General features: G+C 39.9%; 1 protein-coding gene across 1 annotated transcript in view; it reads right to left on the bottom strand.

Annotated features, from left to right (window-relative positions):
- The window catches only part of mboat2a (membrane bound O-acyltransferase domain containing 2a), a 77,922-nt gene extending 63,549 nt beyond the window's left edge, over positions 1-14,373 (bottom strand). The window contains 2 exon segments of the mRNA XM_041812941.1: positions 13,986-14,135; positions 14,138-14,373. Of these exon segments, the coding sequence (XP_041668875.1) occupies positions 13,986-14,135; positions 14,138-14,227 (240 nt within the window). The 5' untranslated portion in view covers positions 14,228-14,373.
- Positions 14,374-17,904: the final 3,531 nt, after the last annotated feature.

Raw genomic sequence — 17,904 nt, 5'->3', positions numbered from 1 at the left:
CAACTTAGCCAATGGATTAAAGAGCAAAAAGCCTGGAAAGATGGCTACCTACCTATGACTTAAGACTCTCTAACAGTAGTTGGTGTGTAGCAGTGCAATGGTGCTCAATGAAGAGCAGTAACACACTATTCCTGCTACTGGCAAGCACCACCAAGATGCAAAAAAGAAAGTGCTTTGTTGCTATGATACAGCACCGTATATGTAAAAGTCTTCAATGGGTGCTGGAAGTGAGGAGGAACAACACATTCTTACAATCGCCCGAGGCATACTCAAAAGAATCTGCAGTCAAGTGCTCAGATCTTCAGCTTTGCTTTCTTTTTAGTGTTCTATTATCAGTACAAACAAAGTAAAGCACTCAAAAGTTCACAATAATGCTAAAAAATCTAAAGTGAACAAAGCAACAAAAGCAGGATTGTTTGTAATGTTTCCAAAGTCAGTAAATGCTAGGTAATTGTTACATAAGCGTGTTAAGTAACTGACATTTTCTGGATGGGTGAATGTTCAGCTGCTGTTTTACTGCACAGATAAGTCAGGCTGACATCATCTGCCACCAAGAGATGTTTTCGTCTGCAGCCACGTCAATTTTATGAGCTGAATTTACAGTTAGAGGAGTTATCAGTGTGGTTAACAGATCACTACAGGTTGTAGGCTCTATATGGTGCACGTGCTTCTTCCAAATGAAGAGTCAGGTTGTGATGTCTCTTGCTACTTCACGCCTTGTATAGCAGTGAGTGCAACTGTGAAAGTGAAGAGAAACTGTAAAAATACAACTTAAGTGTCACCTCATTCTTATTTGAAGTAAAAAATAGCAGCAGGAACACTGAAGAAAATGGCGTGAACACTTGTAACAAAGACAGCTAAAACCTCATTGACTATAGGAGCATTTTTTCACACAGGACTGTTTGACAAAAAGTTGGGACTGACTTTCCAACAGATGGGCCTGCAAAATATATGTCAACCTCGAGCTCAGAAAGCGGTTTGACTGATGTTGTCCTGTACACGTTTAAAGTCTGGTTTCTAGGTACATACGTGACATTTTAAATGTCACATATCGAATATGTATCGAATATAGTCAAACTACATTCATCATCATACTCTCACTTGGTTTGTTGATCTCAGCTTTGTGTTCACAATGAAAAGACAACATTTCCTTTCGTTTGTTTGTTTTATCTAATCCTTGCTTTGTATGTGAATTCGTCCCTACATTGGAGAAAAGATCAATAACCCACTCAAGTATGCTATTTGTAAAGGCACAATAGTGAAGTTAAGTGAGCTAAGCACACAATTCAAAGAGAACCAACAAACTTTCAAAACTATGAAAAGACCATTTTTTCCCAGCCTTTAATGGGCTTTTAAACTGTAATGAACCTCCCACCGCTAGGGGCTTCAGTCAATGGACGCTGCCTTCCCATCTGAGTTTTCCTGCTACTTCACCGGACATAAATATGAGAAGCTCAGCGGCAGCTTAGCAGTTAGTCTGTAGTAGGAACAGCGCAGTATGACAGTTTCTTAAAGTAGAAAATGGAAATAAAGTGGTATGTAGGCTGTCGAGGGTTGAACTCACATATACCAAAGTGAGAAGAGGCCACGATATTAATCTGCAAAGAGGAACGAAGGCTGGCAGTGCTAAATTTTAATGCTAGCCACGCTGTCTTTAGACTAGTTGGTTAATTGAAAATGGGGAAATAGACGTTTACATGCAACCTCCGATAACAGCTGTCTTACAGGCATCACGTGCGCTTTTTTAGCCGGTCCAGATGCCGGGGGGTGACCACGTTTGTCATGGAGGGGGCAGCTAGGAGGGTACCTGGAGGATGGCCACCAGGAAGCCAGAGCAATACAGGACTAAGGCTGATGCGGCAAAATGCCGAACTGGCATATCCTCCATTACCTGACCTGACCTGGAGTCAATAAATGAGAAAGGAGAAAGGTCATGGCCAGACACTGCCACACTGCAGTGGCACACTTGATGGAGAACGAGTACCATGAAGAGCCACTTGGCAAACCATCACCCTGAAATGTTTGCAAAGATACGAGGAGCAGAATCCAGCCAGCCCAAAAGACTCCTAGGGAAGCGTTCACAATCCCACTTCCCCACAACACCACCAGGGCTCAACAGATCACAATGTGTATCTGTGAATATTTTGTCAAAGAGCTGCAGCGATATATTTTGTGGTGGACAAAGACAAGGTTTTAGAGGGTTAGTATAAAAGCTGGAGCCAAAGTTTAAGTACATATTGTTATTATGCCCTAATGCCCTAATGCAAATCTATGGCACTTTGTTGCATGTATTGTCATATTCAAAGTGTGCTTGTTGGTTTTCCGTTGAGAAATGGATTTGCATAGGAGAGTGGCCTAAATCTGACAAAAAATGATGGGATTCAATATGACTTCTGCTGTTTAAACTGCCATGAAAAAATCAGATCTGAGTCACAAACAGTAAATTCAGGTCACTATGGTCATTGCTGCCACAAGGTCAGGACTCATTTTAGCCTGTTTCATGACCTGTTTAAAACACCTCACAGAAGCTTTAAACTACAGAGAAGCCATTTGTTTCACAGTATAGCCTTTTAAACACTGATTTATGGCACACATGATCAGAGTCTAGAAAATCAATGGCAGAGGACCTCATGGAGTAAAGTGTCCAAACTTTTCAGATGACAGCGCAATTTGTAGTTGAGTGGGATCAATACTCAGATTGACTATTTATTTGAGTGTGGAGCTGTAGAAAAGTAAGGCGACAGAGTCCATCTGTTCCTGTGAAGGTGAATCAGCTGAATGACCTCTTGGTTTACCTCAGATGAATTGCAAGTGACATTGCAAAGTCACACTGATGAATATTCATGGCCTCTCATTTATATTAGATGCATCTCCTTCATCCTGGACGAACCAGAAGGGAACAGCTGTTGCAGGTAGCATCAGAGTTTTGTAGATAAATTGCAGGCATAAATCCCACTTTCACAGATCCTTTTCAAGTGTAACATTAGATAACAAAATGCCTTCAATATGTGCTAAAAACTATTAAAGTAGATAAATAAGTTCAGTCCTAAACCTCTTGTATGTCTTACTTAGCTTATACTTTACACTGTTAAAAAATTCTCCCAACATTAAATCGCTCCTCTGAGCAGAGTGTGGTTTTTTTAGCGCAGAAAGAAACCCAATCCACCCTCGTAACAGCCCACCATTACTAACAGAACTAATGAGTTAGTAAGCTGAGTCATGTGGACATCCACTTTTGTGGCCATGCCAAGTACTTCAGAGAGAGGAGGGATGACAGATGCACAGATTTCCCTCCCCAGCATTTCTACAGTAAGACAGCCTGCCTGTGTTTTGCATGACTGCGTTTATTTCAGGGAGGAAATGATACCACACACCCATGGTGGTCATTTACATGCATTAACCCTCAACATGCAGGACAGGGGACTTTAAACACGGCTCTGATGGGAGAGCAGAGCCTCGGGTCTGCTCCAGATTGAATTCAAATATCTCATATCTACTTGACATTTTCAATAAAGACCGAAGTAAAAGCATGTTTTATCTGCTGGTTTAGCATTTCACACTGATGAGAATTGAAATGATAGTAAATGTCTTTTTTATTAGTATTTAAAGTTTAAGCGGTTTTAAGACGCCATTTCACATGAACAAACCCTTATATAATCACAATGGTTCTGTTCACGGGAAATGGGAATGTAAAAAGTCATTTGAGATGAAGGCTGAGAAGCACAGATGCTTTCAGTTGAGGATTTGTTGGTCAGAGTCTTCATGGTTCACTCTCAAACTTTTCAAACTTTTCGATGGCATACGACACATTTGGAGTCTGAATCACAGGCTGCATGAAGCATGCATGATGCAATCTCAGAAGCATCCTCCAATGGTTCTGGAGCAGACTTATGGAGCCTAATGATGGCAGTCACCACAGTAAAACTTGCTTACATGCAAAGAAGTTGAGCTGATTTGAGCCTTAGGGCTCCTGATTTACTGCTACAATATGCCTACCTTTCAGTCAGATTAGCAACAACCTGAATTATGCATACAATGTATCCTTACAATATAAATACATAAGTGCTGAAATAATTTACCATGAGGACAGTGCATGCCAACATGGATATGAGCTATTCAGGCCACTTTCATGGTTTTTAATGGGACTTCCTTTGCTTTTCCAGGCTGCCTCACACTTCCTGCTTCCTTTGGAGTTTGACACTTGTTCTTGACTTCTAATGTTCTCCGCCAATAATTTCAAATCGGTTAAACACAAATAGCCACAATCAACATGCATAGAGAGAAATATGTGACTGACGTTCAACAGAGGAATATAGTTTGGGCAGTGTTTCTAGAGTTTTCTAGAGCTTTTGATACTTTAGATCATGACTTATTACTGAAAAAATAAAGCACTACAAGATTTCTCTCTCTGCAGTAGTCTTAGGTCAAAGTTATTCCAATGATACAGAATAGATGGTGAGTCGGCTTCTAAAAGGGCACAGAGTTCCTCAAGGAAGCTGCCTTGGGCCGCTTCTTTATTCAGATTTTGCGAATGACTTTCCTTTGGTATTAAAAAAAAAATGCTCATATTACAATGTATGTTGATGATTCTGTTATTTATCTGGCTGAAACTAAACACACACTTCACTCAAGAAATAAAATTAGTTGTTGATTGGACTGACAGCGATAAATTTAATTTCAAATGTATCAAAAAGTATGAATACGGTGGTCAGAACAAGTTACTCATTATGATCCAATCCAAAGCTTGATCTCAGTATTAGGAATACTACAAAAGAGCAAGTGGATAAAGTTAAATTAATAATAAGCTTATTTATATAGCACCTTTTAAGAACAGCAAAGTCACAACTGCTTTACAAAAAGATAAAAGAAATAAAGGCAATGATACAAGGTACAATGAAAGAATACACAGTACACAAAACAGATGAAGTAAAGGCCAGACCAAATACGTAGGTCTTAAGTTGCTTTATAAAGGAATCAACAGTGTCAACAGATCTTAAACCCAATGGAGGAGAGTTCCAAAGAGTTGGAGCAATGACATTAAACACACTGTCTCCTTTGGTTTTAAGTCTGGAATGTGGAACAACCAACAAACCCTGATCAAAGGACCAAAGAGTCCTGCTGGGACTGTAAGGGTGTAAAAGTTCAGAAAGGTATACTGGTGCTTGACTGTGTAGGATTTTAAAATTAAATACAAGAATCTTGAAATGTATTCTGAAAAGTATGGGAAGCCAGTGTAGAGAATACAGAATCTGTGTTATGTGTGGCCTTTTTAAAGATTTGGTAAGTAGTTTAGCTGCAGCTTTTTGAACTAATTATAGACAATTTACAGATGTTTTACTGAGACAGGTGAAAAGTGAGTTACAGTAGTCCAAACGGGAGGAAATGAATGTGTGAATAACCATCTCTATCAGAGCTTTGGAAACAAAAAGTCTCAGTTGAGCAATACTTCTAAGTTGAAAAAAGCAAGAACAAACCAGATTTTTTACATACTGGTCTAGCGACAAGGACTGGCTAAAAGAAATACCCAGACTGCAAAGAACAGGTTTTACGCAAGTACAAAGGGCACCAAGTTTCTCTAATATACATGGCACTAAACCATCTAGAACAAGACAAAGACCTCAATTTTGTCTGTGTTTAGCTGTAGAAAATTATCTGCCATCCTATCTTTGATGGCACTCAAACAACGGAGTAGTATTGACACTTTTGAGTAATTTTGAGGTGTAAAAGATGTATGTGTATAGATGTCTGTGATAAGATGTGTCTTTAAAGCTGTTGATTATGTGGCTGAGTGGAAGCAGGTACAAAGAAAACAGTATTGGGCAAAGGACCGAATCTTGGACTAGGAGTCATAATAGATAAAACATTATCACAGAAAAAGCATATAGCGAGTGGTAACTAAAATTGGAAACTTGTCCACACAACAAAAAACAGTAAAGCAAGTAATCCAAGCTTTGGTTCTGTCACATTAGCCACTCATCTGCTCCAGTGCTTCATTAGGAAATTTATGTAAGAAAACTGCAGCTGGTCCATAATAAAGCAGCACTTGTGGCTTTTTCTTGTGCGCTGAGAACAAATGTCCTTAAAATGCATGATACGGCACAATGGTTTTGCTCTAATTGAAGTCAACAGCTCTCGCACACTGAGGTGTGCCTGGAGCAGCACGCAGCCCTGAGTAGCTCAAGATCACAAGACCACAAAAGAACTACGAGTTCAGGCTGGAATAGTAAGTAAACAGTGGATTATTTTGCCTTTCTTGATTTGTTTTGCCCTTAATTTTGACAAGACTCTATGATTTCACTGCTTCCACCATGGGCGAGTAGATTAGAAAGTTAAAAAGTTAACAAAGGATGTAAAATTCTGTTTTATTCTCCTCGAAAGTTAATTTTCCCTCGTCAATGGTAACCGTGGTTGACCTCTCAATGACCTTTTACTTGTGCCACAAGATGAGATGTAATGTTGACTTAGTGATAATTTATTATCAGGAGTCCATGCATTGTGGTGTATTTTGACTGGATGTTTTGTTTGGATCAATCTGCTCTAAGTGGATTGATGCTAATTGGCAGCAGCCAGCGCTGAAGATAGACCCAGCATGGATCTCCAGTGAAGTGAAACAGAGTGGCGCTTCCTAGGGCCAGACCTGAGCATGGGCAGTGAAACTGCAAAGAAACTAGAGCGTGAGCAATTTGCTCCGCAGCTGATTGCAGCGCCTGGTGTATGTGTCTATACTGTACGTCTTGCCCTGTGATTGACCAGTCTAGGGTATGCCATGCCTCTTGCCCAATGACAGCTAGGACTGGCCCCGGTTCTCTGCGACCCTGAATGGGATATGCAGCATAGATAAAGCATGGATGGTTGGATAGATGTATACCTGCTTTCATGCTTGTTACATTTTTCTGGTCTTTGTTACATTTTCACGTATCAATAAAAATATTGGCTTTGCATCCCAAGACCAAGACCATGCTTGTAGGAGACTAAATGACATTACAGTCGTACGGTACAAGGATTTTGGTGTATTATAGAACAGACTCATTGGTTAAAAAAAAAAAAAAAAAAAAAGGCATCATTTTTAATACAATACTTCCAGTCTTACATAAAACGATCAGAAGCTTAAAAATGTCACTAGAGATCTACTTATCAGTCCAAACTGCAGCAAACTTGTGGATTCTAATATTATATAATCAGTCAATACTCTTTAATTTATCTGTATCCAAAATCAAGCATTACACAATGCTTTTTCTTCCAGGTAAAGATGTACATTACAAACATGCAATATGCTGCTTTTTCCTAAAAACAAAAACTACAAAACCCACAATCATTACATCTAAAGCATGTTTTAAAAAGAACTGCATGTTTGTAACCACTCCTGTGTCTGTTGCCTGTTGTCAACCAGAAATGTTAACAACATAGCCAAGTCTTTCCCTTCTCCCCCAGAGGAATCACACGTGCTTGTGTTGACTGTGCTCCATAATAACGGCAGCAGCCAGCAGCACTCCATTAGAGAGAGCGGAGGGGGGAAAAAAAAAATCAATTGTAGGGATAAGACTCCCCAGAGGACTGCCAATTAAAGACCACAGGGAGGTTGAGAGACTCTGACAAGACCCGAGGGTTTGACAGTAAGACCGGCGGGCCGGAGCCAGGGGTTTCGGGGACTTAGTGTGTGCCATCAGACCAAAGAGAGAAGCTAAATTGGGGTTTTTAGGGGAAAGCTGCCCAAAAAATCTCACCATTAAAGGAACATTAGTGGACTTGAATGGTGTTCAAGTTGTTTTACAAGCATCCAGAGACTTTAATCCTCCTAATTTTTACACAAGACCCCCAATTATCAATCCAAAACTTATTTGCCCACATCACTGAGAATTGTCAGTGGATGAGAGCAAAGCTAGGAGTCAAACTGTCCACACTGTGCAGGCTCCGAGTCCTACAGTACAATATCCTGATCCAGCAACAAAAGAAAGCTTGTTATCATGATAAAAGACATGGCTTTTCTCTGACTGGGACAAACTGCAATCCAATATGTCACATAAACACATGAGTCATTTTACAGCTGGGCCATTGGGCATTTTGTGACCACAGGAATCACTGTCGCACTGCCTGTAGATTACAAAACACAGCATTTAAATGTGTATTTTTCTATAGAAGCATTAACTCATGCTATTCAGTGGGGATGAGAATTGAAAGCCACCATTGTTTTTTTTACCATTTAGTAAAAGAGACAACACAGAGCCATAATAAACCAGTATCAAAGGGACACAAATGCATCTGTCAATCACAAGAAAATTGTATTTAACAACAAAACAACAGTTCTTCCAATTATACAAGGTTAACGCCACCGTTAATGCAGACTTCTCCGGATGTGTGCATATGGAAATCTTCATGCAACTACTCCTGAGACTGAGGCATCCTGTTGGCCTGAGCAGATGAGTGCTAGTGTGTGGTAAGCTTCAGTAAACTACTTTTTTGAGTAGTCCCAGATCATTAAATACAGCAAATAAAAAGGTAGAATACAAGGATATGTATCAGTGAAAAGAAACTCTAATATTGGCCTGTATGAAAAGCCTTTTTGTTACCTCCACCAAGGAGGTTATGTGATCGGATGGGTTTGTTCGTTTGTTTGTTCGTTTGTTAGCACCATAACTCAAAAAGTCATGGACGGATTTTCATGAAATTTTCAGGAAATGTCAGAAACGGCATAAGGAAGAACTGATTAGATTTTTGGAGTGATCTGGATCACCGTCTGGCTCCAGGAATTTTTTTAAGAATTCTGTACTATTGGGAGATAGGGCTAATGGCGGAGGTCTGCGCTGTTACCACTTTAAACCAGGAGATGGTGGACATTAGTAACTTCAATCCCAGCAGCATGTTTTTGGTGTGTTTCTATTCAAAGTTTTGGAGTTTATACAGTTTGAAAGACGCAAGCCCAGTCAAGGACACGAGTCGGAGCGTAACAGAGAGAAAGACAGCGAATTGTAACGAGAATACTCACAATGCTGGGAGGAATAGAGGAATATTCACCTTCTGTCATGACTTCCACACGTAGTGAAGCCAATGCTTTGCCTCACTGTGTCTCCACCCCACCAGGGAGGGAGTAATCGGCGAATTAGATTTTGGGGGTGATCTGGATCACTGTCTGGATCCAGGAATGTTTTTAAAGGATTCTTCACTATTGGAAGATACGGCTAATGGCGGTCTCGGAGTGCTTTTCTAGTTTTATAAGTTGACAAGTTATTTCAGGATGTGAGACAATGAAGAGCTGTACAAACAATAGGGTGAGTTGATGGAGTTCATTGTGAATTTGTGAAAAGGCTGTTTAGGGACTCATCAGGAGTCCAGCTGCCTCGTATTGAAACAGCTGCAGCTGTGAGAGATCCTGATGGTTGAACCAAGAGAGTGATAAAAACAACACATCGCTCAGAGGGAATGAAGATTAGAAATGATCAGCAATAACTAAGTGATTTGGGTTAGATGAGCTTTTAAATCTCTCCTGGCATGTCTTTAAATGTTATTATGAGCAGATAAATACAGTTTGCATGTTTCTACTATGGAATCTGAATCAATTGCTCAAAGGCCTGTGTCCACTTACAGCTTTGTTGCCTCGCCTTCATAACGTTTCTTGCCAGCACAGATTGTTAATATGAGCACCGGTCATACTTCCCTTTTGAAAGGCTTTTCAAGGTGAGATTACCTTTATTATACGATGTTATTTGTTATTTGTGTTTTATGATATCATTGCCTTTTGAATGCATTATTGAGGAAAAAAAAAACAATACCAATGATAAAACATACACAAATGTAAATTGGTGAGGTAAAAACAAGCATCATCAGCATAGACAGTGAGTTTTGGCCAGATGCAGTCACAGCTTATGGAAAATGCAAGCTCTAAGACCACTTTGCTTAAGTGTGTAAATGTATTATGAAATGCAATGCTCAGTTGTAAAGGGATTAATATAGATTGGTACTCCACATCCGCAGATAGATATCAGCAGTAAAAGCTTGTGTGCCGTGTGGTAAAAGAAAACTGAATGCATCGCTGAGAGTCCAGTGCACATAAAGGCTCACACTGATAGCTTTACAATGTGTCCTCAAGCTAAGGGCCGGATGAGATGCAGTAAAAGGTCAAGGATATTCTTGATGACCACGGTCAGGTGGGTGTCTTCAAGACTACAAGTAGCACTTCATACGAACCTACAAGGGTTGCCACAAGTAGCATAAGACTGAAAAATACAACTGAATCTGTGGCAGACAAAGCTTGGGATCAGGTTAAAAAGAAACCCTGAGAAACAAAGTATTTTCTGTGATTTTACAAAGATACAAAATAAAGTCTTCATAAAAGTAGCACCACTATGTTACTGAGATGGGACCAGCTGTCTTAGATAGAGTGAAAAGAAAGAAAAAGAAGCTGAGAGCCAGTTCAGATTTCACAGCTCCCTTTATAGCTCTGACACAGGCTGGTGCAGAGGCATGGCCCTCCCATGGGGTACATACAGTCCTAACGACATACAGTGGGGTTTCCACAGAAAAGAGGCTTCATCAAAATGAGTGTCAATGTCGGTGGGCCAAACAGATCATACTGTATCTGAGTGTCTGTATCGATCTCTGTGGTGTTGACAGCAGCTCTGGCACAGTACAGAGCACCCAGTTGGCAGGAAGCAAACAAACCGCATTGTTCACAAGGGTGACACCTGTCTAACAAAGTAGTGTGAGCTGCGATTATATGTCCCATTTGTTCGATGCAGTTCTCTTTTACCCCGCCAGTGTGAATTTAAATAGAGGCAAACAACGGAGAATAATCAGGAGCGCTGAACTCATAATGCTCATTTGAATACTGCAATCAACAAATACACATCACAGCGAAACACTATTGAAGCAAATATGAGACAACATTTGATATTTCATTCTCTGGAATGTTGTTAGAAAGCTGTTCATATGTGTCATCAAAACTAGAGTTGTGCTGTAATCACTTTCTTACCAACACCAATACTGTTTATAGAGATGAGTATCAGCTGAGACAGAGCATCCCTCCAATAACAGCCAGTTAAATAAATTCAGCCATGGGAAAACAAAGTGATTGCTAACACTGTTCCAGAATTGACTAACCTCAAACTCACTTCAAACATATTATTGTGATTTTTAGTGGGTTTTTTTCACATAACAGTGGGATGAAAACATGGTAGAATCAGACAGATGAATTTAAGAATAATTCATGTATATCAAGATGGACGGAAAAATAGTTGTCTGAGAGTGACGCCGAACTCCCAGATGCCCACAGATGCACCACAGCAATTTGGGCCACTTCTCTATTCCTAAAGCCCAAAACATATCAGCACCAAACCAAAGCATTGCATCAAATGACCAGCCTCCATTGCCATCCCCAACAAAGTGACAGCAGCATGTCAACGGCCAACTCCCATCCAGCCGCTGCTGGGCCGGGCACTTGATACCAGAGCTGAAAGCCCGCTTCAGGATTGGCTCCCTGCCTCACTAGGCCAGTGAAAAAAAGGATAGGAATAGCGATATTTCACCAAGACTACTTTTTATTCTACACCTCGTACAAAAGATGGCTCTAAATTTCTTTTTCTGTGCTCTTAAACAGCTGTCTGATGGACAAAACAGCTGTTCTCTCTGGGAAACACGCAGAAAGGAAAGTCAGCTGTGATTCTGACAGGTGAGCGAGGATCAGCTGTGCTCTGTTTCTTTACCAACTACCACACAAATGATTTTAAAGTGGCAGAAGAAAGAGCAAAGTGCTCTCCATTTTAGCTGGAATACTTCATAGACCAGCTGCAAATGAAGCAAACAAGCCTGTCAATCTCATGAGACATTTTTTACCATGACGAGAAACCTTGTGACGTTTTAGTCTCACGAGATCTTGTCACATCCTTTCTCTGAACTGACACAGAAATCTGCTCTGCATTGAACTGTACCTACAGGAGGGATCACTGACATTTTTTTATAAGTTAAAAGCATTTCTCAGGTAGCCAAAGGGGACTTGGCGTCAGTACTGTGTAACTGAAGTAGATAGAGACATACTGTTCTTACTAATATACAGTCCATGCTGAGATGCCAACACTGGCTTTAGTGTTGAGTATTTTATTGTTTCGCTTTTGATAAGGTTCACACTAAGACAGAGGAAAAATCTGTCAAATCATACTTTTTAATTATCTACTTTTTATATTTATAATTCCTGCACAATATGTGCAATAACAATGCCATAAAATCACAATTACTTATGCAACCCTAATATTTGTTAAAGTACCACACAGACTGTAGAGTTCTCTGTGGACTTTCCCTCACGACTACTGATTGTTCCACTTCTAAGAGACACAGTAAATGCTCTTTCTAGGTTTCAGACTGTGTTTTTAGGATGAAAAACAGATCCTTTTAAAAACTGAAGATCCTGCTCTGCAACATTCCTAACAGAGGTTGGGGCTAGGGTGGTGTCAAACACATGAAACATTACAGTCTGCACATGCAGGTACAGAGGATGAAAGGATGGCACCACTTCTTATAAAGGATTCCCAAATTGTTTGCCAGATCATAGCTGAGAGTGTAAAGATCCTATATGTGCTCATGTTCATACAACAAGGGAAGAGAAGCATGAGTCATGAGCTTAAGACTTGCATGTAAAAACGTTTGGCAGCAAACTGGAAGAGGCTCATCTGTATTCAAACTCATCCTCATTAGGGAAGATTAGAACAAGTTACTTCACAGCTGATATTATGCAAATAAAAAGTCTGCCAGCAAAAGAAGAAAAAAAAGACAGTTTGTGACAAAAATATCAAGCGTTGCTCAGTGACAGAAACAGTTACTCATACTGTGAGTGCATTTCATTGAACTCCCAAGTGTTTTAAGTCCATGTGTGCAGAGGAAACCACTGTAGTTAGCACGGGGTGTTCCTGAGTCCTCCTTGGAAAACTCGCTGTATGATCCAAACATGACATGACTGTAGACAACAGAAGAAATTGGTGTCTTCCCTGCAGAAGCCAGTCTAACTAACCCAGAGCTACTGATGCGTGCTGACACAACTGGACGCTTCTATAGATCACCACAGGCTATCCCTGATGAGCTGCCTTAGCAAGTGCTATAATGTAGGTGTGGTGCTTGTAAAAGTGGAAAGTGTTCACAGTGCAAACAATTGAGCAAATATTGCAATGATCCCCCAGCACCAAACAATAATAATATAAGCCTATAACTCCAGACAAGTCACAACTAATGTGGCTGCCCAACCCATTTCAGCAGCTGCTTTTATATTTGAGGAGACTGTCAGAGAAGGCGTGGTGTCCTCTCCTGTAACAGAACTGATCTGTGTATGACTGAACACAGAACCACATGTTTAACTCTGGTTTTGATTTGGAACTGTGCAGCTGTGACTTTTACAGATATGAATGCTTGTATTTGGCTTTGCTTTGTGGCATGCGAATGGTATTCTTTCTAAAAGGGCTAGCTTTGGAATGAATGGGCACTGAAAACGTATGTTATCATAGTGCACGACTTAAAATCAGCATTTATAACAACTATGAGGGTCATTTCATGGCTATTTTTGCCTTTAGTTTTATTCTTTGCTTCCAAACTGGTATCATTGCGGCCTAAAACATACTGTCCAAGGGCTAACTTCAAATGACTGTAGGGTAAAATTTCACAAGTAAATCCAGATTAAACTAGGGATCAAATTAAAGAAAGATGAGAGGATCTCTGTAGTTTAGGAACCGCTGGATTAGACACAGGGCATAAAAGGAGCAAGACAAAGGCACTAACTGCTATGTTCAGGAGCTTGAAGTGAAAAAAGAAACAACTGTGATTTTGTCTTCTCGTTTCTAATAAATCCGCATCGTAAAAAGGCTAAGCTAACATTTGATAGAGCCGTGCTGCATCATCAGCCTCTGCTAACGTTAAATACAGAGATGCTAGCACACTCCGCTTAATGAAATGATGTTTTAAATCAGCTTGAGCCGTGCGTGTATCGATATTTTATCTATCAAAAAACGTACCTGGTCAAGAGGGAGATTGATGATTTCGCTGATAGGCTGCAACAGAGTGGATCCAGTGCATGATGCTGTCGTTTGGGTAGCCATGCTTGGTCCGTGTCCGTAAATCCTTTCTCTCTCCTTCCTCCGGTTCACTTCACTCCCCTTCGCCTGCTGCCTGCGATGATAAATACACTATCGCTGCCGCCGCCGCCGCTGCTGCTGTTGTTGCGACGGGCTGGACGGTTGTCATCCACAGCACACATTCAACAAAGAGTAACAATTCACGTCGAGAGATTCACTACAACGGCACCTTTTCTTTCGTCCAACGTACGTTAGGAAACATAAGACGACGCAATGTTAGTTAGCGATAGATTCACAAATTTGGTGTTTTTTGTCGGGTAATAACCATTTCTTTTCAATTATTTCAAAATTGTTGTTTTAGGTGTGATCGGCAGCAAAAAAATCGAACACATAACCTTTTTTAAAAGAACCCAAATAACTTCGGCTAAGGGACGCCCGTGTTATGAGCATGCGTAGTACATCTATCGTCAAAACAAATCTTTGCTGCTTAAAGAAATATATATGGTCACATTTCACGCGCCTACTGTTCATTTTTTAAATATTTTCGATACCACCCACGAAGGACGCAACGGTTCCAATCATGACAAAACAGGAGGGGAACTATCTTGACAGCACTGTATCTTCGACGACAATAAAATATGGTGTTAACGTGGATGGGGAGATGGCAGCCCGGCCTTCTCTAATAACTATCTATATTGACCTATCGAATGTAGGAAAGGGAATCCCAACAGCCAATCGTACTTTGTACAAGAGAAAGGGGGGCTTGATTTACTTCATTTGGAGCAAATTGGATTCGAACTGGACAGTGTTGCATGCGGTCCCCTCCCCTTCCACATTTAGAGCATTCCACACATGGAGAGGAAAAGTGTGACGTAAGGGGGCATTTGTGGCAGGTTTGAGTTGGAGAGAGCGGCGGCACTGGGGCCAGTGGTCATCGACAGTGAACAATGGGAATCTTGTGTCTTCACTACCTGCTCTGGACTTTCCCTGTTGCATTTTTGACGATTTATGCAGCCATCTAATACAGTTTTAAAATCTTACATTAAGCGAAAATATAAAGATCTCTACATAGAAAAATATAATTAGTTTTCCTTAACAAATGCATCTTGTAAACACAAAATTGGACACATCTATCTGTTTAATACTACTAATGTTCTGTACATTGTATTGCTTGTAAGTAAATTGCAGAAAGAAACGTTAGAATAGGGGTCACTATGGTGAATTGACTCCATAGTTGCATTGCATTTTAAAATATATCTTAAAATTCATGCTGACAAGTTATCATTTATGAGTATTAAACTAGTTTTAATAGGGCTATTGTTTGCCTAAATTGTTATGCAATCGCCTCTGGAAGTCAGCAGTTGCATTTTCTATACTCTCTATTAGCGCCATCTAGTGGTTGACAATATCTTGTACCACAAGACTGTGGTAAATAAATGCATTAGCTTTTCCTCTCCAGGTTTAAATGCACACTTTTGCCACAATTTCTTATCAAAATGTTTTAATTATGTATATACACTATATGGGCAAAAGTATTTGGTCACACCTATTAATTATTGCATTCAGGTGTTTCAGTCAGACCTGTTCCCACAGGTGTACAAAATCAAGCACCTAGCCACGCAATCTCCATTGGCAAACATTTGTGATACAAAATGTGTTGTTCTGAAGACTTCAGTGACTTCAAGTGTGGTATGCTCTACAAAATGAATGGGCACAAATTCCCACAGAAACACTCCAAAATCTAAAAGCATTGAGGATGTTAGAGCTGCAAAATGGGGGGCCAACTCATTATCAAAGTACATTTATTTGAATGCAATTCACTACAGCCCCTGTTGGCGTAATGGTCAGCCTTTGGCCATATATTGTATTGATATTGTTCATAAAGTCAAAATTAGTCTTCTAATTTTTTTTTTTTTTTTTTTTTTTTTTTGGCAGGTTTGTTTTATTTGAGGAAAGTTTGCAACACGGCAAAGCAACCAGTAGAGGGCAGCATTAACAAAGTGATGACATCCAAGGTCTTTTACTTGTCCTGTATGTATTTGCAAAAGCCAACTTGATTTTTTATGCAAAACTAAGAAATTGAAACCAAGAGGTTTATGGATTAATCTAGATGTTTATCCTATATGCAGTGCTGTTATTAAAATACTCTTTAAATAGCTCCACAAATAAACAGGAATGTCATAATAACAATAGTTTAAGATTATATATCTTTAAAAGTCAGTGCAAGAAAATTAAGAAAAATGCATTTTTCTCAACTTAAACTTATGTCAGTAGAGCTTCAATGGCCAAAGCGCAAAACCTCCTGTCAGCAGGATTTTCTCATTTGCAGATTTCACTTTGGATGATGAGAATAAGGAAGGCTGCTCATAGTGTTGTTAACACATTATTGTGTAGTATAGGGTATCCTGAACAACACACATTCTGCAAGAAAACATCTTTTTTAGTTTACTCAAAAAAGTACATTTTTTAGATAGAAGGTTTTGCATTTCAGCCATCAGGCTGGATTATTTCCCCTGTATTTGTTTGAAATTTTTTTTGTCATCATTTCCACTGCAGCTCTGTGACTGTGATCACTGTATCAATTATTGAGTTTCATAGACGGCGTTAGGTCTATGATTTGGATTTACTTTAAACGAAGAGTCAAGCATGAGGTCAATCATTTTAACTGAATGAATGTAGAACTAGAGCACCATCTTCCATCCCCATTTTCACAGAAGACAATTGTACACAAAGTCTGATGACTGCTTGTAGAGACGAGAAATGAAACATGAAGACAGCAGAGCGCTTAACAGTAAAGGCCTTCAGTTGCCCTTGAGGACAGGTTTCACTTATTATGACGGAGTACAGGCAGGAAGAGGGGGAAAGGAGGAGGAAGTATAGCTGCAACTCATGATAAATGAGAGGAACTGTCTACATCACCAGATGAGGTGCAGAAAAGCAGGGCATTACCCCCTTAAATTATACAAGAGGTATACAGATTGCATATGTACTGTTTGTGTACAAGTTGATTGCTTTTATATTTTAGGAAATAAAATATAAATTTTGTGTCAATTTTGGTGTGCCTTTGGGACAAAGTTTTAGATCTTTATCTCTGATGGTTTTGTCCTTTTTTTTTTTTCTCTGAAAAAAATTGAATCCCTTTGTGTGTGATTTTTATTGTAAAACGTTAATTACTGCCTTGGTGTCTCTGCAAGGTGTATAACTGCCAAACTGTGAAAGTAAAATGGGGGTCAAAAAGAGGGGCTGGAGTAATTTCTGTGAGTGATTCATCGAAAACATATAGGCAAGAGAACGTGAAGCTCAGTGACCTCAAAATATGACCTCCAAAGTCTAATCATCCTTGAGTGAGAGTGGACATTTTAAGAAAATCCTTGGTTCTTAAGATTTCCTGTTAACAACATGACAAACAAAAGGCTAAATGACCTTGACCTTTGCTACAAAATCAAATCAGTTTATCCTTGAGGCAGAAGGAGAAGAGCCTTAGTAAGAGAGGTGACCAAGAACCAGATGGTCACTCTGACTGAGCTCCAGATATCCTGTGTGGAGACCAATGGGTTCTTGCTCACCTTTTACTGAGGCCCTTCTCCCCTGCTTGCTCAGCTGCCAGGACTTGCAAAATTTCTTCTGTTTGAGAATTATGGAGGTCATTGTGATCTTGGGAACCTTCAGTGCTGCAGAATGTTTGTGTTAGCCTTCCCCAGATCCATGCCTTGCAACAACCTTGTCCCTGAGCTCTGCAAGCCATGTATCTCAGAACAGAAATACACGTTAAAATGTCCTAAATAAATCTAGATTAAACAACAGAGTTAAGTAAGTAACATAACTAAAGCTCAGCTCACAAAGCAGCTACATGAGCTGC

This window comes from Cheilinus undulatus, linkage group 18, assembly GCF_018320785.1.
Source record: "Cheilinus undulatus linkage group 18, ASM1832078v1, whole genome shotgun sequence".
Classification (NCBI taxonomy): domain Eukaryota; kingdom Metazoa; phylum Chordata; class Actinopteri; order Labriformes; family Labridae; genus Cheilinus; species Cheilinus undulatus.
The sequence above is the reverse complement of the archived record's forward strand: the minus strand, read 5'-3'. Positions and strand labels throughout refer to the sequence as shown.